At 44.6% G+C, this 26,071-nt stretch overlaps 1 protein-coding gene across 1 annotated transcript in view; it reads left to right on the top strand.

The window, feature by feature from the left end:
• The window catches only part of LOC136653060 (olfactory receptor 14I1-like), an 82,409-nt gene that overhangs the window by 14,918 nt on the left and 41,420 nt on the right, over positions 1–26,071 (top strand). The window contains exon 3 of the mRNA XM_066629985.1: positions 24,778–24,875. Within this exon, the coding sequence (XP_066486082.1) occupies positions 24,778–24,875 (98 nt within the window). The remainder of the gene's footprint in view (positions 1–24,777; positions 24,876–26,071) is intronic.

The following is a 26,071-nucleotide window of genomic DNA, read 5'->3' as shown; positions in this document are numbered from 1 at the left end:
TAGGGGAAAGCTGAAATAGGCTAACCCACACCACCCTTATATGACATATTCAGTGCATAGAAGGTGATTTATTAGTAGGGCCATTGGGGGATGTGAGCCCCGCACCAATAGCATGCTGTGCCTTGTCAATAATCAAAAAACAGATGGTGCACCTTGACAATTTTAGTACCTTGTCAGTGTGCCATGAGACAAAAAAGAGTTGAAAATCACTGCTTTAGATAATGAAGACAAGTGGAATTAAAAACACACACGCACACACACAATGTCTTCAGGGTAATGCAGCAAAAGGAAAAAGTTATGGGTTTGGGAGGAAATCTGAGCTTCTGGTCACTGACAATTTCCTTTTACCCACAGTGCTCGTGCTGGTTGCTATTCTTTCAGAACATTCTGCTCCATACCCAACATGCACTGGAGACCTTTACTTCCTCCCCAGTGCAGAGAAGTTTTCAACTGTGGAGCCATCCAACATGTTTACTTTAGCCTGGCAGGTCTTCAAGTGCTTTGGGAAAAACAATTCTCTACCCTGCAATTTTCATAATCGGTAATCAAGTAGTGAATACGCCACGATAAGCAGAAGGCCCTGGCAAAGTTTGTGACAACAACACAGGGTGATACAATCTTCTCTTCTGTATTGAGATATAAAGACCCAGTTCAAAGCAATTTGGCCTTCACATCTCTGAGAGTTTCACTGAAAACAGGCAGAGCTGTAACTAAAGGGAATTTCAGGGTCTGTGTAGTGGAAAGTTGTAACTGTTGTAAGATTTGTGGTCCGTTTTATAATTCCTTTCCAGAATGTTGATTGTTGTAATAGCATTGATGATGGGCACGTATGTCACAATGAAGGGGACCCAGTATGTCTCAGGCCAAGGCTTTCTGATCTGCAGGCTGATCCCATTGCTGCTGATCACTTTGCTACTGCAACTGCCTCATGGTGTCAGTAAGAACTGTGACCCTCGATGGCATTCTCTGTCCTGCCCTGGAAGAACTGATTCTTTAGATGGTATTGTAATTGGTGCATTTACATCATTCATGCAATCAGCACTCAGGGAACGTCCCTTTAATGCCAAACCAAATTGGACATTCGAAGCTGTGTAAGTAGTTCTTTCAGCACTCATCTCCTTGATAATCTCTGAATGGAGAAAAAGAGTCCTATCTCATTATACAGTTACTGTTATTGTATTTGTTACACTTCTCTGTTTCTCTCTGTGTGACTAGATTCCTATTCAAGCTGAATTCTCTTGTTCAGCAACATTTCTGTCACTTTCTGTTTGCAACAAATCTTTTTAAAATGGGATTGAGAGCAGCACAAATTGACCTATTCTGAAATTATGCCTATGGAAGGAAAGAGATACATGCCTTTCAATTAATTAATCCATGTTCCAACTTGCTTCCAAGTTGTTCTGCACCGTCTTTTGTAGCCTAATAATTTGACTGCAAAGAACCAGGGCAGGGTGCTCAAGCTCTGAAGGAGTAGCAACACTCGTGAACCTGAAAATATCATGTGTGAACCTACTGCCAGATCTCTGTGGCATGCCGGCTTTCTGCTACATTTCTCATAGTGGGATAAGTTAGGGGGATGGCGGCATGGGGGTGAGCCTTCTCTGTAGTGGTGCCACAGTTATGGAACTCCCTACTGGGAGATTAAGATCTACATCCCCAAAGTTGTTTTGGTGAGTGTTCAAAACCTTTTTGTTGTTTCTGGCATTTGGGTGATGGCTTGTCTCCCTCCTTTGCTTTTATAGAAGATCCTTGAGTGTAAGCAGCTTTTGCCCTTTTCAAATTGGTTTTATTTATTTTTTCTGATTTTATTCATTGTTTTGATAAATTGTATATTTTATGTATAAATTGTAAGCTGCCTTTGGGCATCTGCTCTGGCAGAGTAAAGGTGGGATAAGTATCTTTTAAATAAATTAATAAAATAGTAAGAAGCTAGAAGAAACCAAAGGAATTCCATTCCTTCCTCAGCCCAAGTTCTTCCCCTGTTATCTCGGCCAAACTGGAAATAAATCTCTGTTTGTCACTCAAGTGTTCATCCTGTGGATGGGATGGTTCATATGATAGTGTGGATTAGGATTCATAGGAAGGAATATCCAAACAAAATTCACATATTCAGATGCAATGTCTGTTTATCTAGGTAGCTATGGTTAAAGTCTAAGCAATATGATAAGCTGAAGTCAGCTTGCAGCAAATTAAAACAAAATTGGTCAGTTCATCACAGCCCTCAAAGAGAGGATTTTTTAAAAAAGATGAGGAAAACCAAATTATTCAAAACATTAACATGATCTTTTGGAGGTATTAGAGTTTTGCTATTACATGGCATGACTCCAACAGTTTCTGTTGGAGAAAGAGGTCATTGCATGTGCCTTAATCAAGTGAAACTCTCATTGCAGTATGTTCCCCGGGAAATACCACAAAGTGCTTGCTGTTGTGTTTGCCATAAATGAGATCAACATGAATGCCAACCTTGTACCCAACAAGACACTGAGTTTCCAGATCTATGAAAATTATTTGAATACTATGGGGTGTGCTTATGGCACTCTGAATCTCATTTTCACATGGTGTCCGTTTAATTACCATTGCGGCCAAAAACAGAAGCTTATGGCCATCATTGGAGGGCTCGTCCCCCAAAATACAATCCACATGCCCAGCATCTTAAATACCTACAAACTTCCACAGGTATGTTCCTCCACTGAAATGAAAATTCCACTCCATTAATGGAAATGTAGGAAGCTGTCCAACTGGCGTATTTATTTGTGGGTGGTTCCCCCAAAGCAGCCAGGCTAAAAGATTTGGCTCTGCCCTTTCAGCTCAGCCCAGGTCTTCTTGAGGTAGCTATCTGGTATTTGAACTGGCATACATTAGAAAAGAAACTTTTTTTGTTTTGTTTTGTTTTGTTTTGTTTTGTTTTGTTTTGTTTTGTTTTGTTTAGGAGAGCAGTTATGAATAGAGAAGAGTTCTGTGTATGTGTGTGTGCTTGTTTGTGTTTAGTTACACATTTCTCTTTTTGTTGGAAGAATCCAAATTTCTCCTTATTGATATCTATCTATCTATCTATCTATCTATCTATCTATCTATCTATCTATCTATCTATCTATCTATCTATCTATCTAGATAGATAGATAGATAGATAGATAGATAGATAGATAGATAGATAGATGGATGGATGGATGGATGGATGGATGGATGGATGGATGGATGAGTGGAAGGTTTCTGTTACCTCTGAAAATACTGTTGTCTTTTCTCCTTAGTTCAATTACAATTCCTTTTATAATGTATTGAGTGATAAAACTCAGTTTCCTTTACTCCATAACATTGTTCCAACTGGAAATTCTCAGCTTGATGGGATTCTTCATCTCCTAAAGTATTTTAGATGGACATGGATTGGTGTCGTTGTTTCAGATGACAATGGTGGAGAAGTCTTCCTGCAGAGCTTTACATCTAGGCTCCAGGAGAACAATATCTGTGTTGAGTTTACAGAAATTATTCCAACACTAAAGATATACTGCCATATATCTGATTACCTACTTCAGACAAGAGAAAGAATACATTCTACTCTGTCACTGAGCAGAAGCAGCGTGATTCTTGCTAACGGCAATGTGCGATCAATGGAGATTTTAAGAAGAGATGTATTAACCAATGAAGATTACTTAAGAAACTCAAGAGAAAAGGTGTGGATCATTACAGCTCAGTGGGATTTTGCTGCTGTAGATAATCTCATTCTCCTTAGACCTCAAGCATTCAATGGTACGTTATCATTTGCACTTCACACAAATGATATGCCAAGATATGAAGATTTCTTGGAGACAATCAGCCCTTACCAATCAAAGATTCACTTGATGCAACGTTTTTGGGCTTCGGCATTTGGATGCTCTCTCCCCTTATTGTCTTTAAGAGAAGTAGCAAAGTGCAGTGGGAAGGAGAAGCTGAGGAGCCTCCCTTCACAAGTGTTTGAAATGCAAATGACTGGTCGGAGCTACAGTATCTACAATGCTGTGTATTCTGTCGCACATGCTCTCCGTGCCATGTTTTCATCAAGATTCAAGCCAAAAGCCATCAGTGATGGAGCTACACTGAGTATCCAGAATCTCCATCCATGGCAGGTTGAACTATCTCTCAATTTGACCATAATAAACCACAAATGCATTTTGACGCAAACACTGGCTGGATTCTGGTTCCTTATTTATGTGCAGCAGGCAGAGGAAATTATTTGTAGCCATAAGGGAGTTTCTGTGTTAGCTGGTCATAAACCAATAGTGCAATTAGGAGCTTTTTAAATTCAGAAGTAATTATTCTTCTAATTATAATTAATAATTATAAAAGCTAATTATAAATATAATTATAATATTATATTTAACTATAATTACAATTTAAATATAATTAAAATCTAATTATAAATATAAAAATAGATTATAAATAATAATAATTATAATTATTCCATAATTAAGAATATTTATATACTTTTTTAAAAAACAAAAAGTGGTTCACAAATCATTTCACACAGCTAATTGAAAGAATGGTTCCCCATCCCCAAAGGGCTCACAAACTGGAAAGAAAAATAAATATGGAGGAAGCAACAGACACTGAAAAGATGCCATGCTGGGGTGATGACGGATAATTGCTCACCATCTGCTAAACAGAAGAGGACACCATTTTAAAAGATGCCTCTTATACCAGTTAGTAGAGATGGAATATATATTCCATCTCTACTAACTGGTATAAGAGGCATATTCAATGGGTCTTATTCCCAAGTATGTAATGATAGCTGCACAAATCCTCTGCCTTACTCCTCGCTTTTGAGCAATTCTTATGATGTTTCAGGATGAATTGCTAATGGGTTGTATTGAACTTTGTGAGTTACAAGTTGTCCAGAACTCACCTACATTTACACAGTGTGGCATCACATTATCTAAAGTTAACAGCCCAATCCTGATGATGCCTAGCAATTTCTGGCTTTTTCCAAAGGTGACAGGCCAGATCTCATGGCCTGGTCACTGCCAGAAGTAACGACCAGTCAGGTCCGCATGACAGCAGACAATGGAAGCCTGTTGGTTCTAGAAAGTGCATGTAGGTGGTTGGAGGGAGGTGAGGAGGAGAGAGTGGGGTGGGCAGAACAGAGTGGCAGTGGTGCAGGGAGGAGGGCAGATTGGGATTGGGAAGTGGGTGGGTTCAGCAGCAGCAGCGGTGGACGCCAAATGCTGACCCCTTACTGACTTCCATCCTCTGAACTGCATCCACACAGACATGTGTCACCTGTAGAGTTGGCACATGTATTTGGGCCAGGCACAGACTTATCCTGGGAAGGTAAAAACTCCTCACCTAGGATTAAGCAGTAGCTGCATTGGTGCCACTGCAAGGCCATGTGGGGAGTTAGGTAGCAGTGGACCTACCAAGTAGGGATCACCACTACTACTCTTTATGTCTCTAAATTAGCCATTGTCAGTGCACTGTGGGAAGGTATTTCTGAAAGTGGGATGTCCTCCCTCTGTTGTAAATGAGCCATAGAATTGAGCTTTCAGAAAAACATCCACCTCATGGTGCAAAATAATGGGAACCCTTAGCATGAGAGGGCTGAGCATGAACGAACAGAAGTGTTTCTCAAAATGTGATTTGGGACCCACTAGGTGGGTCAAAAATCAATTTCAGGTGGGTCCCCATTCATTGCAATATTTTATTTTCAATTCTTTAGACTTGAAGCTACCATGGTATATGACTGCATTTGGGGAAATGTTACACATCTGTATTTGAACAGACTACTATGTATATGCTTTTAACAATGATGGTAAATGGAACCTACTCCTGGGCAAGTGTGGGTAGGATTGCAGCCTAGGATGGTGAAAAATTTTCTTGTTTGATAATGTCCGTTCCGGTCTTTGCATCACTTCTGGTGAGTCCTGACAGATTCACATTCTAAAAAGTAGGTCCCAGTGCTAGATTTGTGAGAACCACTGGTATAGGCTATAACTGCAATGTAAATTTGATTCATATCAGAGACTGCAGGGAATTAAAAGTTAAATGCATCAAAATAGAAAAATGTGACCTTCTGTGCTTAACAGCAGAGGAGACCTAGGCACACCCACTACATGCCATGCTTCCCCCAAGCACTCAGGTATTGCATATCCTGCCAATACCTATCCTACGTCAAAGGCCTTCCTAGGAGGGTGAAAGGTCCCCATGCACCACACATCCCAGGCTGCTTCATCTATGATGCGTCAATAAAAAAGTAGGAAGTTGAACTGTTGCGGAACAGACAACTGCAATAGTTATATTCAACCATTCTTTTTTGAAAACAAAGTTCTGCTTTATACTCTCCAGAAAACCTCTCCAAACTTTGCTTCAGTATAAAGCACTGAACCGGTTTTGAGTCCTCATTCATGATGAAATGCTCACCACTAGATATCATCTCACTGAACTAAGAGAGCACTAATTCCTGTTCTGAGCAGGTGTGTGAGATACATTTCCAAAAGCAGCAGCTGGAGTGACTCTCACCAAAGTCAGCTGACAGGCAGCTACCAAGGTTCATGTGACTTGGATTCACTTGTTTTTGTTCAATTGGTGTTCGTGTGCATGTGTGTGTGTGTGTGTGTGTGTGTGTGTGTGTGCACTCACGCGTGTGTACACACACACAAAATCTGGCTTTCTATTCATCTGTCTTTCTACCTGTCAACTTCTGACCCAGATTAATTCTTTTCTGAGAAACATCTATTTCAACAACAGCGCCGGGGAAGAAATTTTTCTTGACCATCAGGGAGATCTGGCAAGTTCATTTGATATCATCAACATAGTCACATTCCCCAATCACTCCTTCAAGAGGATCCACGTTGGAAGGATCGACCCCCAGGCTCCTGCAGGCAAAGAATTCTCCTTGAATGGAAGTGCCATCTTGTGGAATCCCAGGTTCAAGCAGGTGTGGAGTGTGATGCTGTTTTCTGAATCAAGAATTGGGAGACTGCAGGGGAGGCAAAGGCTGTAATTCTATGAAAACGTACCTAGAGTGAGTTCCATTTAATTCTGTGGAAATGACTTCTGAGTAGACATGAACAGGATGATACTCTAATGGCCCAAACTTGACATGCCAGTATGCTTCCAGGACTAGTGTGCCGGTGGTGGAATATGGTTATAGCATTATAGGAGTTGTTCTGGAAGCGCTCATAGCTGCTGGCTTCCAGGTTACCACTTCAGATGGCAAGGGTACCCTCTCACCAGAATTGCAAAGAGAAGGTCCTCTGACCTTGGAAAATCAGCAGGGTGGGCAGAATGGGAATGAGGGTGGAAGGCTTGTAGCCGATTGGGAAGGATCGGGGGTGTTTCAGAGGAAGGAGGATGTGGCACTTTTTACAAGTGGATTTGTTCTGGAAGCTATCTCTTCTGGAGCCAACCAACAGGCACCCTTTGTGTCCTCTCACTTGTGCCAGCTAAAGGGATGGTGCAGGTCCAAGGAAACCGATTGCTGGTTTAGTTATAGAGTTGAAGGCATGTGAATGTAAACAGAGGACTAGGTGTGTAATTAAATGGAGAAAAATGAACGTTATAGCAATCAGTACCAACCAGTTGATACCTACGCACACACCCATTCTCTGTGATTCCTCTTAGATGGTGCCCCAGTCCAGATGTGTTGAGAGTTGCCATCCTGGCCAGAATAGGCTTGTTCGCCAGGGGGAGCAGATTTGTTGCTATGATTGCGTCCGGTGCTCTGAAGATACGATTTCAGTGCAGATGGGTGAGTGACAGTGTTCAAACTTACATTCAGATTATTATTTCTATTTTTATCTTTATTACTTCATGAGGATGAAAAAAATGTTTGTTCAGGCCTGGGAGGGGGCATGGATGGTGGAGGACACCTCTTCTGCATCCTCAAACCCTCCCCGGCCTGAAAAATCTACATGGGGCTACTTGGTTCTGCACCTATGAATAAGCTTGCACAGTTCCAAGTTGACCTATAGAGTCGCTGGGGATTGATAACGAGTAAGGGATTAAATTCTCCCTTACCTCAAGGAGATCTCCAGCTGCCTCCATTCCCGCCCTGGTTACAGCGGAAGCTACGCCGGCCCTGCTGGATCACACTTCGGGACTTTGGGTAGGATTGGGCTGTAAATCCCAGTGAGTTCAATGAGACTTACTCCCAAATAAGTGCATATAGGATTGCTGCCTAATTAATTCCTTCTGAGATATACATTCTGATGATGGTCTGCTTATAACCACTGAACATACTTAATGGACTTTGAAAGAATAAAATGTATTTAATTCAGTCTAATGACTTCCTGTTTCAAAAGCAAAGCTTGCCTTAACTTTCTTTTCAGTGAGCTTCTTGATTTCTCTATAATGCCACATTTCATGCCAGTTACAGGATGCTGATCCCATCAAGTTGAGTCGGCTAATATAGATATGCTGGAATTATTGAGATTTTTGTATTTCTTTCAGATGCAGAACAGTGTGACAAATGTCCAGAACATCAGTACCCAAACAATAATAAGGATCAGTGCATCCCCAAAGATTTCATCTTTCTATCCTATGAAGAGATGTTAGGAATCCTTTTGTCTTCCTTTGCTCTTTTCCTTGCTCTGCTGACAGTTGTGGTGATGCGGAGCTTCATTCAACACCGGAATACTCCCATTGTCAAGGCCAACAACTGGGGCATCACCTGTACTCTTCTCTCTTCTCTTCTGCTCTGCTTTCTTTGTTCCTTCCTATTCCTTGGTCGGCCTGGGAAGGTGACCTGCTTTCTCCGCCAGATAGTATTTGGCATCATCTTCTCTGTTGCTGTGTCTTGTGTGTTGGCCAAAACCATCACTGTCGTTTTGGCCTTCATGGCCACCAAGCCAGGAAACAGCATGAGGAAGTGGGTGGGGAAGGGGCTGGCAGTCTCTGTCATCATTCTGTGTTCTCTCATTCAAGCTGCCATCTGTGTGTTGTGGCTGGTAACATCTCCCCCCTTCCCAGAGTTTGACATGCACTCCCACATTGACCAAATCATTGTGCAATGCAATGAAGGTTCAGTCCTCATGTTCTACATTCTCCTGGGCTACCTAGGATTTCTGGCCATTGTCAGCTTCGCTGTGGCTTTCTTCGCAAGGAAGCTGCCTGATACTTTTAATGAAGCCAAACTGATCACCTTCAGCATGTTGGTGTTCTGCAGTGTTTGGGTATCTTTTGTCCCCAGCTACCTGAGCACCAAGGGGAAACACATGGTGGCTGTGGAGGTCTTCTGCATCTTGATCTCCAGTGGTGGGTTGCTGAGTTGCATTTTTCTCCCCAAATTCTACATTATTATTCTGAGGCCTGAGCTGAACACTAGAGCCCAACTCATACGAAAGAAGACTACTAGTTCATGAGTGTTGGAGTTGATCTTGACTTACCTTCCATCCCCAGGTTTTCTTTCTCCTTTATTAGTGAACCAACAAATAAAAAAACAAAAAGGTAACCAGAAAAGAATGAACAAAATAGATAAAGGTTACAAAATATGTTAATAAGCCATCTGTACAGGTGTTTGTTTCTGGTGAGAAAGACAGGATTACTGCCTAATTCTTACTGAATACAGTGCGCTAACTCCTGAGTATGGTAAATAACACAATTTTCAAACACCTCTATATGAATACTAAAAAGGAATTTGCAAACCATCTCTTCTAAAGCATTCAAGTCTTTCAAATGCTTCCCAAATATATACATATGTAGTTAATATAATAATAATAATATACAGTATTTATATACCGCCTTTCTTGGTCTTTATTCAAGACTTTATTCAAGGCGGTTTACACAGGCAGGCTTATTAAATCCTCGCAGGGATTTTTACAAATTGAAAGAAGGTTCTTTCTTTCAAGAACCACCACATTCAAGATGTTACACTCCGATCTGGTTTAACATTCTGGCCTCCATCCTCCCACGCTCCGAGCAGATGGAACAGCTCAGCTGCAGCTTGCCAGCTGCTTCAAGGTCGCACGGTGCCGGTGGCCTCGAACTGCCGACCTTGTGGATGTTAATCTTCAGGCAAATGGAGGCTCTACCCTCTAGACCAGACCTCCTGCCTTTATAGTTGTCATCTATAAACCACCTGTTTAGATATTGATAATGTTTTCAGATGTTGTCATCTATAAGGAACATGTTCAAATTGTTTCTAATCAATGCATAGAGTTTAAGTGTCTGATCAATTCCCTCCCCCCCCCCCCAGCGTGGATATGGAAACCTCCAGTATATGTGGTGAGGAAATTAACCTCCTTAATATTCAATCTGGGGAGGTCAGCCATTCAAGACAGAGGGCAGCCTGTAGTTCAGCAATTTAAATCTTTATTTAAAAGCAGCTGCCTGGCACACACATCAGCACCCCTGACCTAAGTCAGTAGTGAAGTCATGTGCATGCCCAAAGCAAAACTACATGCACCTTGATAACTTTTCTAGTATTCCAGTTTATCAAGACTATCTCCCTACATAAGTAAGCATGTGGAATTCACCATGTCTCCCAACTTGGGCATGTGTTTTGAGTTTCTATATCCTAAAGCAGGGGTGTCCAAAGTTTTTGGCAGGAGGGCCACATCATCTCTCTGACACTGTGTCGGGGGGCAGGGAAAAAAAGAATTAATTTGCATTTAAAATTTGAATAAATTTACATAAGTTTACATGAATGAATATATTAAAGATGAAATTATATTAATGAATTAAGGTCTTGCAATAGCTCAAGGCCTATAAAAGGCCTTGCACAAAGCAAGGCTGGCCTGTCCTTTGCTGCTGCTACTGCATCACAGACGTGAAATAGCAAGCAGTGGAAGGAGCCCTCATCCCACAGCTTACGTGAGAGGTCAAACAGTCACACTCACGCTGAGAGCAGTTGTGTCGGGCCAGTGTGGGCTCCAACAAATCTCCGGAGGGCCAGAGTCTCATTGGAGACTGTGGGCTCCCTGAGTGCCGCATTGAGAGGCCTCGAGGGCCGCAAGTGGCCCCAGGGTCAGGGTTTGGGCACCCCTGTCCTAAAGAACAGATGAAGTAGAAGAAAAAATGCTGAGTCTACAGACAGGGCTTGATCCAATTTTGGTATGCAGACATAAATATAACCAGGTGATCACTGGTGTAACATACTGCCCCAGCACCCAGGACAGTGACAGTATGATGTCACTTAATATTGTGGTGTCACTTCTGGGTTCTCTCCAAAGGGTGGAATGCTCACTACTGTGGCTTAATGGCCTCACTCCTTCTTCTGTGAAGGGAGCCTTTGCAGGAGAAGGAAGAGGGCTTGTGAAGCCACCAGCACCTCCTCCATAACTAGGGTGAACCATGGGGCCATCATGCACCCCCCCACACACACTTAGCACCCAGGGCATGTGCCCCTCATGCTCCACCCATGTTTGTTCTCTGCAAGTGATAACATGCAAGCAGAAATACACATCAAGTGATTATGAATGAGAATAAAAGGCCAAATTATAAAAAATTAATTGGTCAATATCACTATTCTAGGAACCCATCTCACAGGTCTTCTCTTATTCAGCCACAGGTGAATGCTGCTTAGCAACATTCTAATCAGCGATGGACTGCATGCGCTATGGTCCATCGCGGATCCCTGTTACACCCCCAAAGCCATCGGAGCTGAGAAGAGCTGTCTTCTCTTGCCTCTGGATGCTTTTCTGAGCCTGAAGAGGCCACACGCTGCAGAGGCTTTGAAAAGATGATGTTACTTAACAATGGTTTCAAGTAACGATGGTGTTATCAGAACGCATCTTCATCTTTAAGCGATACACACCTGTACTCTAAAAATAGGATATACACAGGCCATATCCCTGGTACTTAAAATTAAGCATGTGTATTGCCCTTGTTATAAGAATTCACTTATATCATGTTAACTTGTGCAGTGACTGTCCTTACTTTCCCATCTCACAAAACCACCTGATGTTCCTATATGACCTGCAAAACTCTCCTGACATGCCTCAAACATAATGCCTCTTTCTACTGCTGAAATGGCCTAGAACAGCTAGATTTGCACGCTTAAGGGCACAATCCTAACTCACTTTCCAGCACCGACATAAGGATAATGCAGCACCAAGGTAAGGAAACAAACATTCCCTTACTTTGAGGAGGCCTCCATGAGTGCCCCCCAACTGCAGGATGCAGCGCATGTCCCATTGGCACTGCTATGCCTGTGCTGGGAAGTTGGTTAGGATTTGGGCCTTAGTGAAATACTAGACAAGGACAAAGTTCATTCCTAATCATCTTCAGCTACACAGGTATGAAGAAGTTTTCCACCTGCCTTTTGGACGTGGGTAATGTACCTGTTTTTTTCCTCCTGACAGTCATGGCTTTTGATCGATTCATTGCCATCTCCATCCACTTCGATACAGAGCCATGATGAACAAGAGAGCCTGCCTTCAGCTGGATCAGTGATCTTCCCTATGCTGCAACACACACAGCCAGCACATTCCCCGTCCCTTTCCATTCTCATGTTAACAGTCACTTCTGTGAAATCCCAGCATTACTGAAGTTCACCTGTTCAGACTTACACTTTGTTGAAACTGGGTTTCTGGTAATTAGTCGTGGCACAGCATTGGAGGCTTTATGTTCAATGTTGCAACCTCTGTGTACATCTTCACTTCAGTGCTGAGAAACCCCTCCAAACAGGGAAAGCAAAATCCTTCTCCAGTTGCTTGCCCCTCCTCACTGTTTCTCAGTCTTTGTGTTTACTGGAGGTTTTGCCTATTCAACGCCCCTCACTAATACTTCATCTGATGGGGACCTCGTCTTTGCTCTTACATATATCATAGTTCCTTCAATCATGAATCCAATACTCTATACCAGTGGTTCTCACACATTTAGCATTGGGACCCACTTTTAAGAATTAGAATTTTGTGAGGACCCGCAGAAAGTGATGTCATGATTGGAAGTGATATCATTAAGCAGAAACATTTTTAACGATTCTAGGCTGCCATCCTACACACACCCAGGAGAAAGTTCCATTTACTATCATTGTTAAAAGAATATACTGTACACAGTAAAAGAATATACACGTATATTCTGAGGCTCTTCTCCTTGGGCACTTGGGACAGGCTAGGACAAGCTTTAGCCAGGAGACCCTGGGGCAAAGGGTTGATGTTCCTGCTGCTACACTCCACACAAAGCACTGACCAAAAAGAAAGAGTCCGTTGGCAAAATTGCACCCGATCCACAGCCTTTTTTGAATTGCATCTAAGTAATGGACTGGGGAGCATCACTGTTGAAAAAAGTCTCTGAAAAAGCTTCTAAATGTGCAAGAAGTATTTCATTTTACTGATTCCCAGGTCTGCCTCTCTGTCTCTCCAACCCCTGTTTGATTGACAATGGATAGAAATTTAATAACACAAGTCATAGGACACATCTCTTTTCCTTCTAGGGGTTTGGCACATGCAGGGAAGGGTTCCGTGCACTCCCCCCTCCACCCAGAACGTTACCTTGACAACTCTGCCAGCCCCTCAGAGTACCTTGCTGGGTGTACCTTAACTTGGCCTCAGAGCATTCCCATGGGAAGGAGATTCCACCACACCTGTGCCTCCCCCACTGATCATCTTGCCCCTCCTTGAGCACTGTGGACTCTTTTCAGGCAGTGTCTGTAGACAGAAACCCTCAAGGAGATCCTCCACCGACCTCTCATCACAGATCCCGCCTTTCTTAAATAATTTCTACTCCAGGCCCCCACCTCTTCTGTGTTCCTACAAAGTTTAAAAGTTCCTACTCCGCATTTTTGTTTGCCATGAAAATATTGGCACAGGGCCAAATCCTATTCAACTTTCCAGCACTGATGCAGCTGTGCCAATGGAGTGTCTGCTATATCCTACAGTGAACAGAGGCAATCATGGAAGGCTCTTCAAGGTGGTAAAACAATGTTTGTTCCATCACCTTGGAGCTGCATATCAGCTGCATTGGCACTGGTAAGATGGACAGGTTTGGGCCAAAATTTATTTAAGGGAAATTTTGGGTCATCACTGGATCATTCACAAGAAAGTGCCATTGTGTGATGTTGTTATCATCAAGGGAAGGACAACCTTGCCTCTCCACATTTGCATAAGCATCTTGAATACCTTCCCCATGTAATGATCAAAATTCTACTACTAATACTAATAAAAACAACCATCACACAATACTTGACAAAGCAATTCTGAATTCTGGCCAGATTTCAGCAGGGATAGGCAAGTCCAGTGTGCCTTGACTCCAGTTGGGTTGCCAAGTCACCGCCTCCTGCAACTCGACTCAAAAACGTGTCATAACAGGAGCACTTTCTGAGTTGCCAGTTCACCCTTTAGTGACTCCAGAAGACTCAAGTCAAGATGCCCCCCCTTTAAAAAGCCAGTTGTGGAAAAAATGGTTCCGGTTCTGAGGGATGTGTGTGTCAGAGTTATCTTTACTCACTCCCCTGCTGTCTCTGCTCATCTGAAAACAGGGCAGGAGAGGTGGGAGGGACTGCGAGAGAGCCGGGACAGAAACAGAGAGAGGGAGGAGGGTCATGTGGAACAGCTGGAGATTTACCAGGACAACCCAATCCTTTGCAACCCTACTCAGAAGTAGTCCCACTGCAGCCGGTCATTCAATGAGGTTTTGTCCTCTCCACCAGCCATGGTGGAAAGTGTGATCTCTATGAACTGCCTCCCCCCTGATTCTCCATCTCCTTTTTCCCCCTCCAGCCAATCGTAAGGCAGGAACCTCCTTAAGCTCCTCCTCCTGCTCTCCCTCAGCTAATAAAAATACCAGACTGCCCATCCTGTATCAAATGATCATCTGTTCCTTCCTTCCTATCACAGTAAAAGAGTTTTCTCCAGCCTCCAACCTCCTCCTCTGATGCTCAGATGCATCAACCCTTTCCTGTCTCCTGGCTGGCACTCCCTGCTATTCTCCCAGTCAGAATGCTGAACCCTGAGGTTTTTCATACTGTGAAAACAATGAGCAAGCACACCTAGACATAGGCAGTCTCGAGTCAGCATGCATGGGGACGAGTGCTGAGTTGGGGGACCCTGACTCAAGTCTTTTTCAGAGTCATCCGCATGTGACTCACGAGTCACTGATACACCCAAAATCACACATTTTCATGAATCAAATCCCAAGTCACTGACTTGAGTCATGACAGCTTTTCTAAGCAAGCAAACAAACAAAAAAATGAGCGTAAGTAAGTAAGCTACCAGGTAGCCGAACCGATTTGGAGAGAAGACATACAGGTAAGAGTACCAGTTGGGCTCCTCCATTGGCTTGTGTTAGTGGATGTACAACTGTATTTGAATGAACAAACATACCTGTGGAAGCTTGTAGGCCAGGCGTGCTCAAAACGTCGATTGCGATCGAAAGGTCGATCGCGAAGCAAAATCCGGTCAATCGCGTGCCAAGCCTCCCGTCTGCCATTTTGAAAGGGGTGGGAAAGAGCCCCAGAGCTTCCCGATTGGCCTGCCATCACATCCGGACACTCAGCGGCACTGGGCCAATCGGGAAGCTCCTGGGCTCTTTCCCGCCCCTTTCAACATGGCGGGCCAATCGGGAAGCTCTGGGGCTCTTTCCCGCCCCTTTCAATCAATGAAAGGGGCAGGAAAGAACTCTGGAGCTTCCTGATTGGCCCGCCATCGCATCCGGGACACTCAATCGCCCTCGAAGCGGCCCCAGGAATGAGCCTCGCGAAGGGGGGAGAAGGAACCGCCCCCATGCCAGCGCTTCTCCCCCTAGCCCTCCTCAGAGGGACGAGCCTGCTCAGCCGCACTCCCTGAAGCAGCGGCAGCACAGCGCCACTCCACCCAAGCCGCCGAGGGGGCAGCGGAACGACCAAGCTGCTTGGGGGGAGAAGCGCTGGCGCGGGGGGTTCCTTCTCCCCCCAGCCCCCCTCAGAGGGACGAGCCTGCTCAGCCGCGCTCCCCAAAGCAGCGGCAGCACAGCGCCCCAAGCCGCCGAGGGGTGGCGGAATGACCAAGCCGCTTGGGGGGGAGAAGCGCTGGCGCGGGGGGTTCCTTCTCCCCCCCAGCCCCCCTCAGAGGGACAAGCCTGCTCAGCCGCGCTCCCTGAAGCACTTGATGACTTGCACTGAAGTGAATCAGGCTGCTGACAGCCAGCCTCAAGCACGCTTCCAAATGTTCATCAGTGGGGCTTACTGCCAGGAAAGTGTGGCCAGAATGGCAGCCTAAGAGCCCAATCCTAGGCAGGCCTACTCAAAAGTAAGGCCCATTCTAGTAAATGGGTCTTACTCGCAGGAAAGTTCAGGCAGGGCTGCAGCTCTCGACCTTCCAGGCTCCCTCCCGAAGCAGCAGCAGGACAGCACCGCTCCACCCAAGCCACCAAGCGGGCGGCGGAACGACCAAGCCGCTTGGGGGGGAGAAGCGCTGGTGCGGGGGGTTCCTTCTCCCCCAACCCCCCTCAGAGGGATGAGCCTGCTCATCCGCGCTCTCCGAAGCAGCGGCAGGACAGCGCCCTGGGGCAGGGACAGGGCAGTTAGGCCCTCCGCTCGGAGACCCTGCTGAAACTGATAGAATGTGAGAAGTGTGATGAATCAGAAGTAGTGCAGAGATTTGGTATTGGGATGAAGCACAGAAGGTTCAGCTTCCATCTGCATGATGATTCTCACTTGACAGCCTGAGACTGTGGCGTAGCTAAAGGTCATGCAAAGTGTTAAATTTTGCAGGGAGCCTCATGGCGGCATGCAAGCAGCCCCTCCCCTTTGGAGCCATTCTGAGCATGCCTCCATTTTGCTCCCACTGCTTGGAATGGCTCCAAAGCGGCCAAAGTGGAGAGGGGCTACTTGCAGAAATTCATGGTTTGCACCCCTTCTCGCTACGCCACTGACCCAAGAAACATCTACAGAGCCAAGATGTATGGACTGAAGACACATTCCAAAACAGCTTGATACATTGAAGAAATAAATGAAATGTGTGCATTTTTTTACTTGCATTGGAATAATCTCAGAATGTGGTGGTTTTTGCTGCCCCGATCCCATTTAAGAACACTTAAATGTTTTTGTTTTGCTGAACAAAGTTATGCAGCTTGACCAGTCATCAAGTGTTTGCCTTTGTGCAGATTTTGACTCATCTGTACTATAAAGAATAAGATCTAGAATACTGAAAGTGGTATCTATGCTCAAAGAAGAATGGTACCCAAAATCATCATTTGAACCAAGTTTTTTTTGGTATCATTTTTACTAACCACATTTTTTTCCCAACAGCTAGATAAAGACTATAGCTAAAGTGAAAACATCGCACACACGCACCCTTCTAAGTTCAGAAATCTGATAGATTTCTGAGCTTAAAAGGGTTTGGCATTTGTTGTCTAGAAAGTAATTTGAGCTCTCATTTGCTTGATAATAGCACCTTGGGGGAATATTTAGTTCTCTTTCATTACAGTTAGTAGAGTTGTATTTGATAAACTATAATGAAATAGAACTAATTTTTCGCCCAAGATGCTATTATCAAGCAAATGAGAGCTCAAGGAATTACTTACTAGACAACAAATGCCAAATTTGGTGTCTCATTGAAGGGAAGCTCATTCAATATCATGTGCTGCAGAGAGACAAATCCACCCAGAAGGAGACCAACTGCAGAGCTAATTTCGGGGTCATTAGCGCATGACCGGAAATTCTTCAGAGGTTTGCAAATCACGTTCACACTAGAAGGCAGCTGCAGCAGCAAAGTGAGCAGAAATGGCATCAGCCTGAGGCCTACGAAGCCTTGGCCCCTGACACACTGGGGCACCTTCACCATGTCACTTGCACTATCCCCAGGGCTAATACCAAAGCCAATGTTTGTGAAAGGAGGTAAAAATTACCTTCAAATCTTTCAACAGTTAACACTTTTACTAATATACACATCTCAACCCACACCATAAAAAATCTTTTTGATAGAGATCTGCCTGTCTTAAATGAGCTGCTCCAACTTGCACTGCCCAGTGTTTGGAGTGGAGTATTTTTAGAGAGAGAATGTGTTTCCCCAGCTTTTTACATTTAACACATGTGGTGTGTGTGTTTTTTGTGAACTTGACCAGGAGCCTATGCTAATCCATGGAGTTTTCACGACTTAATAGCAGCAATTTGTAATAATTGCAGGGTAAAGAATTGTCTTTCTGAGAGTCTGAAATATCTCTCGTGCTAAACTTCCTTGAGAGATCCATGGTTGAAAGCATTTGCGCTTAAGGGAATTAGATAGCAGTCTAATCCTATCTCCCACCAGCCCCTGTGATGGAGGGTGCAGTGCATCTTATGGTGGGTGGGATGACCAGATGGCTAGGAAGAGGTAAATATAAATAACTGGCATTTTTTATTTACTTCATCTTACTCACTTATTTTTCTGTAAGTATTTTATTTTTACTTACCTCTCCATATGCCGCCTGGCCACCAATGAGTCTCCTCGGATCAACACTGACATAAGTCTAAGAAGCCTCAGAGGTATGCCCAGGCTGGGAAAGGGAAACAAGACTCCTGGTGTGCGCTGCTACCACTGAGGTCCATCTTTTAGTCAAAACCTTCCATAATCAAGTCCTCTTCCACAGTGGTGTAGCTAGGTCGTTTAACACCCGCGGCCCATAAATTTTTGTCACCCCACACAACTTAGGGCGTAATCCAAACCTGCGCAGGAGCAGGCAAGCCAGGAAGCTTGCACTGCATCCAACGCAGGTTCATTGGCAGCAGCGGCTCAGCCAGAGGCAAGCAGAAGTTTTTCCCCTTACCCCTGGGTAAGGGCTGCTGTCCCCAATGGGTCTCCTTGGACCTGCGCCACCTCTGGAGTTGGTGCAAGTCCAAGGAGAGTGGAGCAACTTGAAGCGACTCCATTTTCCCTGGGGACGGGGGTTGGGTTCCGGCATAACTGCCGGGTCCCAGCCCTGCCTCCAGCTCCCAGTGCGCCCGCCCCGGGGCCGCCCATCGCCTACCCTCCCCCTGCCCAGAAACGCCCCCTCCCGTCTCCTCCCCGCCCCCCACGCCTACCTGTGCCACTTCCATCAGCATGGGCATACCAACACAAGCGGCTGCAAGGAAGCCACCACAGAGGCTTCTGTCAGCCACCGTGCATTGGAGCATCTATATGCGCCAACGCAGCTTCCTCCAAAGAGGCGCAAATGTGCTTTACGGCACATTTGCAACCCTCCTGTGGCCCCAAGTCCCTTGGACTGGCCCAAGTCAAACTTAGAATTGTGTCCTTCATTAATTAATTAATTCACATTTTTATACAATCCTTCCTCTAAGCAACTCAGGGTGGTGTACACGGTTCCTCCCCTTATTTGGTCCTCACAACAACCCGGTGAGGTAGGTGAGACTGAGAGATAGTAATAGTCATGACATGAAATGAATAATAATAATGGCCAGAAAATAAATGCAGTGAATCTTTCCCCACAAGCCATGGATGAATTTCTGCATCAAATGGTATATAACATGATGGTATCATTCCTAAAAGCCACGATTTCCAGAATTTTGGTCACTAAGGTGTCACCCCCTCCCCCAAGGATATCTCATTGGCCCGTTTTGAGATAAGGCAGTGGTTCTCAAACTTTTAACACTGGGACCCACTTTATAGAATGACAATCTGTCCAGGACACACTGGAAGTGATGTCATGACTGGCAGTGAGATCATCAAGCACAATAAAATAAATAATTAAAGAAAAACAAATAATTAAATAAGGGGAAGCCAGCCCTGTTTCACCAAGTGAATTTTCTCTGTAGCTTGCTTGCAATAATACCCCCCCACATACACAAAAATATCAGTGAGATTTTCAACCCTCCCCTGTGCCCAGTTCAGTGTAAGTTCTTATATTTCAAGCATTGCACTATGAGGAGCCAAGGCACATTTGCCTACTCATGAGTAAACACGGCCTTGTGGTTTACTTTCGCTCTCCATAGGGCTCAATACATTTGTCAGCTCGGAGGAGGGACTTCCTTCTTGGCTGTTTTTGGGGGGCTGCTTTCATTGGGTAGAAATCATTCTGGTGTCCTTGGATTCCTCTCAGCCTGCCCTTTCTGATGGACTAAGGCAAGTCTGTCTACCCATGAGTAAACATGCGATATGGCTCAGTTTCACTTTCCATAGGGCTCCATGCATTTTTTTGCAGTTTCATTCTTAGCTATGAAGGGCATTGCCCTTAGCTATGAAGCCAGCAGAGGCCGTGCACCTCCCCCCACAGCCTCTGTGGGCTTCAGAATGGTTCTGGAAGGCCGACTCCATCTCGTCCTTGGCCATAGTTGCCCAAACCCTGTCCAGTGCCACTCTCCCACTCCCCGTTTTGCCTCTTTACTGCCCTCCTCAATCCTCTCATCTTGCCTGAATTCCTCCCTGCAGCTCAGCATGGTACTCACCACCACCCACACCAGCTGCCTCTCCTACCAGCAAGAAGATGCAACGCCTACCCACAGTGGCCAGCACCAGCCTCTATTTGGCTGCCACAATATGTCTACTTGGACACCCATGGTGACATGGAGAGTCCTAGGAGAGTATTATCTTATTCATTGCCTTTCCTTTCATTAAAAATCACCAGTTAAGGGCAGTGCCTCCTCCTCAGTGTCTCACTGCCCTGTCGTATCCCCCAGCATTGCCGACAAAGCAGCAGTGCCAGAGGAGCATGCGCTGAATGCAATGGTAGTATGGCGAAGAGGAGGACTGCAATGAGTGACTATATTTGACTTGCCTTTGGATAGGTCTCTTGGTATTCTATGAGTTTCCTCAGAACCACACCAGCTATGTAGCTGGTGTAAATCTAAGGGGAGAAAGGGGATAGGGTGGCCTGGGAAAGAGAGGATAGGATCCTCAGCAAGAAAGGCAGCAAGTCGCTTCCTCCAGGCTACCTTCCTCTTCCTCCCTGCCCCCAAACTTCCAATGCTCACTCTCTCCCCACCATTGGAAGTTGGGTGGTATTAATCTGTATTTGTGGGGATATGTCATTTTGGGGCCCACATGGGAGCAAACAACATTAGGATTGGAACAGAATTTGACTTGGTTCAGATGTCCAGCAACAACTGGATCAGGATGACATGGAAGCAGCTGCTACCCAGTTTGAGGGACTACCTGGTGAATGGTCCTCCTCTCATGCCGTTACTTCATTGAAGTGAAATGACTTGTGGTGGAGAACTGGACTGTCCTTGAAGTAGCAGGCCCTTAGGGATTGTTCTGTTACTTGGGACTTGGAGCTCAGAGTGGTGGTTCTGTGGTTCAGCGTTGCCCAGTGAAGGCCTTGGTAGAGGGTGAGGGTAATTAAGATAGAGACGGCCAGAATGAAAATATATTTGGAAAGGGTAGTGGTGGTAACTGGGAGGGGGACTTTTACTGCCCATCCTGTTATTACTCATATTCAGACTGTTTTGTGCAGAACTAATTGTGGTCACTTGTTCTTGATGGACTCAGATTTGTTCTGAGAAGTATTGAAGCAGCACCTGTGTAGCTTTATTGTCAGCAGATGGGATGGGGGAAGCTGAAACAGGCTAACCCACCCCACCCTTATATCACATATTCAGTGCAGTAGAAGGGGCGCTTGTAGTGTTTCTTTTCTATACATATCTTTGGTTTCAGTAATAAAATATATGCCTTTTTAGCTTTATCAAATGACTTAAAAAGGGGACTGTTTTTCTGACCTACAATCTTTACATTCTTGGTATGTCTTGCCTGTCTATGCTATGCCCATTGGCTGCAAGCCAGAAGTGTTGGACAGAGAAGAAATGCAGCCGGGTCTCCCACTGGGACTCCCACTCCCAAATCAGTGCAAGAAGGAACAAGACAGAACTGTTGAGAATACACATGTGATTTTAGTAAGAGGAAATGAAGCTTTAGATCAGCCACTTTCAACCACTGTGCTACGCGACATTGGTGTGCTGTGAATGGTCTCCAGGTGTAGGAATTTGGGAGAGGGTCATTTATTAGTAGGGCCATAGGGGAATGTGAGCTCCCCACTGGCAGCACAGTAGGCCTTGTCAATTGTCAAAAACCAGATGTGCCTTCACCATTTTCATGACTGGCCAGTGTACTGTAAGATGAAAGAGTTTGAAAATCACTGCTTTAGATAATGGGGACAAATGGAAAACACACACACACACACACACACACACACACACACACACACACACACAATGTCTTCAGAATATGCAAGTAGAAGGAAAAAGTTATGGGTTTGGGAGGAAATCTGAGCTTGACTGGTCACTGACAATTTCCTTTCACCCACAGTGCTCGTGCTACTTGATATTCTTTCAGTACGTTCTGCTCCATACCCAACATGCACTGGGGACCTTTACTTTCTCCCCAGTGCAGAGAGGTTTTCAACTGTGGATACATCCAACATGTCTTCTTTAGTCTGGCAGATCTTCAGGTGCTTTGGGAAGAACAATTCTCTGCCCTGCAATCTTCATAATCAGTCAACAAGCAGTGAATATACCAAGGATTAGCAGATGGCACTTGCAAAGTTTGTGATAACAACACACCAGGTGACACCCTCTTTTCTTTTATAGTGGTTTATAAAGACCCAGTTCAAAGCAATTTGGGCTTCATGTGTCTGAGAGTGTCACTGAAAACAGGCAGAGCTGTAACGAAAGGAAATTTCAGGGTCTGTATAGTAGGGAAGCTGTAACTGATTTGAGGTCGATTTTATAGCTCCTTTCAAGAATGTTGGGGCCAAGTTTTCTGATCAACAGATTGATCCCATTGCTGCCGATCTCTTTGCTACTGCAACTGCCTCATGGTGTCAGTAAGAGTTGTGACACTCCATGGGATTGGCATCCCTGCATTGTAGGCACTAATGCTGTTGATGGTATTGTAATCGGGGAATTTGTGTCTTTCTTCCAAGCAGAACTCAAGGAACATCCCTTTAATACCAAACCAAATTGGTCATTTGCAGTTATGTAAGTAGTTCTTTCAGCACTCATCTCCTTGATAATCTCTGAATGGAGAAAAAGAGTCCTATCTCATTATACAGTTACTGTTATTGTATTTGTTACACTTTCTCTGTGTAACAAATCTGTTTCTCTGCGTGTGACTAGATTCCTAGAGAACAAGAGTTCTCTTGTTCAGCAACATTTCTGTCACTTTCTGTCTGCAACAAATCTTTTAAAAATTGGATTGTGCATGCTGTATTGTATTGGCAACCTTCAGTCTCGAAAGACTATGGTATCGCGCTCTGAAAGGTGGTTCTGGCACAGCGTCTAGTGTGGCTGAAAAGGCCAATCCGGGAGTGACAATCCCTTCCACACCGGGAGCAAGTGCAGTCTGTCCCTGGTCTGTCTCCCTGGCTATGGGCCTTCCTTCTTTGCCTCTTAGCCTCAGACTGTTGGCAAAGTGTCTCTTCAAACTGGGAAAGGCCATGCTGCACAGCCTGCCTCCAAGCGGGCCGCTCAGAGGCCAGGGTTTCCCACTTGTTGAGGTCCATCCCTAAGGCCTTCAGATCCCTCTTGCAGATGTAATCTTGCAGATTGCATGCTGTACACTGCAATCTATCTGGAAACTGAACAAATGTTAATTGAAACAAGAGCATGGCTTTGGACAGTTGAGCATTGGCTCCGAATATATTATTGTTTGGATCCTCGGAGGCTTCTCCTTCAAATGCTCCTAGAAAACAGTGTCTTGAAGTGGCTGACTATTGTGGAATGTATGATCAGAGCCATAGGTATAGATCTAGATTTCTTGAGCTTACCTCTTCAAATAGAAGCATTCAGGCAAATCAGCCAAAGATTTTTAAATATAGAAAGTCAAACTCTATACTCTATGGCAAATAAGGTTTACTCCCCCTTAAATCTAATGGTGACTGTGAAACACAGAGAGATGACTGCATATTTTTCGTTCCTAACTAGTTCTGAGGAACGTTGTGTTTTTACGCTCTCTAGATTTAATGTTTTACCATCGGATGTCTTGTTGGGTACATTTCGGGGGAGATCTTATTCCACTAGATGCTTTTCCTGTAATCAGGGCTGCATTGAAACTCTTCAAAATATGCTGTTGCAATGCCCTACATAAGATGATACTAGAGCCAAATAGTTGAAACCAATTTTAGCAAATAAGAAGGACTATCCTGATGATGTTAAAATACAGTATTTATTGAATGATATTTCCATTGTTGTATCTGAGCGGGTGGTGGTGGGTTATTTGCAGCAAATGGTTTTAAATATAATGAAGGGACAACATCTAAGTGATAGGATATCTTTATGGGGTAAATATCCCTGACTTATTTGGTTGTCGTGTATCCTTTGTATTAATTATTAATTACCATAGGTCCATATTTGCTGTTGTTGTATCTATATTATAAGCCAATAAAGGTCTGTTTGAGTTTGAATTTAAAATTGGATTGAGAGCAGCACAAATTGACCCATCCTGAAATTATTCCTACGGAAGGAAAGAGATACATGCATGTCAGACAGACATGCATGTCACTTAATTAATCTGTTCCATCTTGCTTCCAAGTTGTTCTGCGCCGTCTTTTGTAGCCTTATAATTTGGCTGCAAAGAACCAGGGCCGGGTGCTCAAGATCTGAAAGAGCAGCAACACTCGCAAAGCTGAAAATTCCATGTCTCTACCTACAGATCTCTAGGGCATACTGACTTTCTACTACGTTTCTCATATTGGTATAAGTTAGGGGGATGGCAGTACAGGGGTGAGCCTTCTGGTAGCGGTGCCACAATTATGGCGCCATTAGGGAGAATTAAGCTGTACCCCCTCCCTCTGCATTTTGGCAAGGGTTCAAAACTTTTTTGTTTCTTCTGGCATTTGCATCCTCCTCCTGCCCAGCCCCAGGCACGCCTCTGGCACACCCCCTCCCCACGTCACACTGGCCTCCCCACCTCCTCCCCGCATCACGCTGGCCTCCCCTCCCCCCGGAACGCCCCTATCCCCACCCAATTCCCTGTTCCACAGCCCGGCGGTCGCAGGTACCGAGCTGCGGAACACGGGTGCCCGCCGGGTGGTGGCTCAGCACTGGCCAGAGCTGAGCCACCTCCGGCGGGAGCCCAGCAGTGAGCCTCACAAACGTGCCTTACAGCATGTTTGCAATTGTGGTCCGCGCTGCGGAAGCGCAGCGCAGACCACAGGATTGGGCTCTAAATGAATGAATGAATGAAGAAGAAGCTAGAAGAAACCAAAGGAATTCAATTCCTTACTTAGCTCAAGTTCTTCCCCAGTTATCTCAGCCAAACCGAAAAAAAATCTCTGTCATTGTATCTTTCATCCTATGGATGGGATGTACCATATCACAGTGTGGATTCGGATTCAAAGGAGGGAATTCCCAAACGTCACACACACATTCAGATGCAATGTCTGTTCATTTAGGTAGCTATGGTTAAATATATATGATAAGCTGGAGTCAGCTTGCTGCAAATTGAAATGATATTGGTCAGTTCATCGCAGCCCTCAAAGAGGATTTTAGAGGATTTAAAAAAAAGAGGTAGGAAACAAAATTATTCAAAATATTAACATGATCCTTTAGAGGTATCAGGGTTTTGCTCTTACATGGCAAGACTCCAACAGTGCCTGTTGAAGAAAGAGGTCATTGCATGTGCCTTTATCCTGTGAAACTTTCATTGCAGTATGCTCCCCAGGAAATATAATGAAATCTTTGCTTTTGCGTTTGCCATGAATGAGATCAACAGGAATGCCAACCTCATACACAACAAGACGTTGAGATTCCTGATCTTTCCGGATTTTTATAATGCAGAGGGGAGTGCTTATGGCACTCTGAATCTACTTTTCAGAGGGTGTCGCTATAATTACCATTGTGGCCAGAAACGGAACCTCATGGCCATCATTGGAGGGCTCATTCCACAAAATACAATCCACATGCCCAGCATCTTAAATACCTACAAACTTCCACAGGTATGTTTCTTCATTGAAATGAAAATTCCACACCAGTCTGGTGCAGTGGTTTGGGAGGCGGACTTAGACCTGGAAGATCCAAGTTCAAATCCCCCTCAGTCATGAAACTTCCTGGGTGACCTTGGGCCAGTCACTTACTTTCAGCCTCACATACCACCCAGGGTTGTTGTGAGGACAAAAGGAGGGGAGCAGCTGTGTACCCCGCCCTGAGCTCTTCTAAGAAAGGGCAGTATAAAAATGTGAAAAATAAAATAAATATAAATTAATGGAAATGAAGGGAGCATTCCAACTGGTGCATTTATTTGTGTGTCTTTTCCCCCAAAGCAGCCAAGCTAAAGAT

This window comes from Tiliqua scincoides, chromosome 5, assembly GCF_035046505.1.
Source record: "Tiliqua scincoides isolate rTilSci1 chromosome 5, rTilSci1.hap2, whole genome shotgun sequence".
Lineage (NCBI taxonomy): Eukaryota > Metazoa > Chordata > Lepidosauria > Squamata > Scincidae > Tiliqua > Tiliqua scincoides.
The sequence above is the reverse complement of the archived record's forward strand: the minus strand, read 5'-3'. Positions and strand labels throughout refer to the sequence as shown.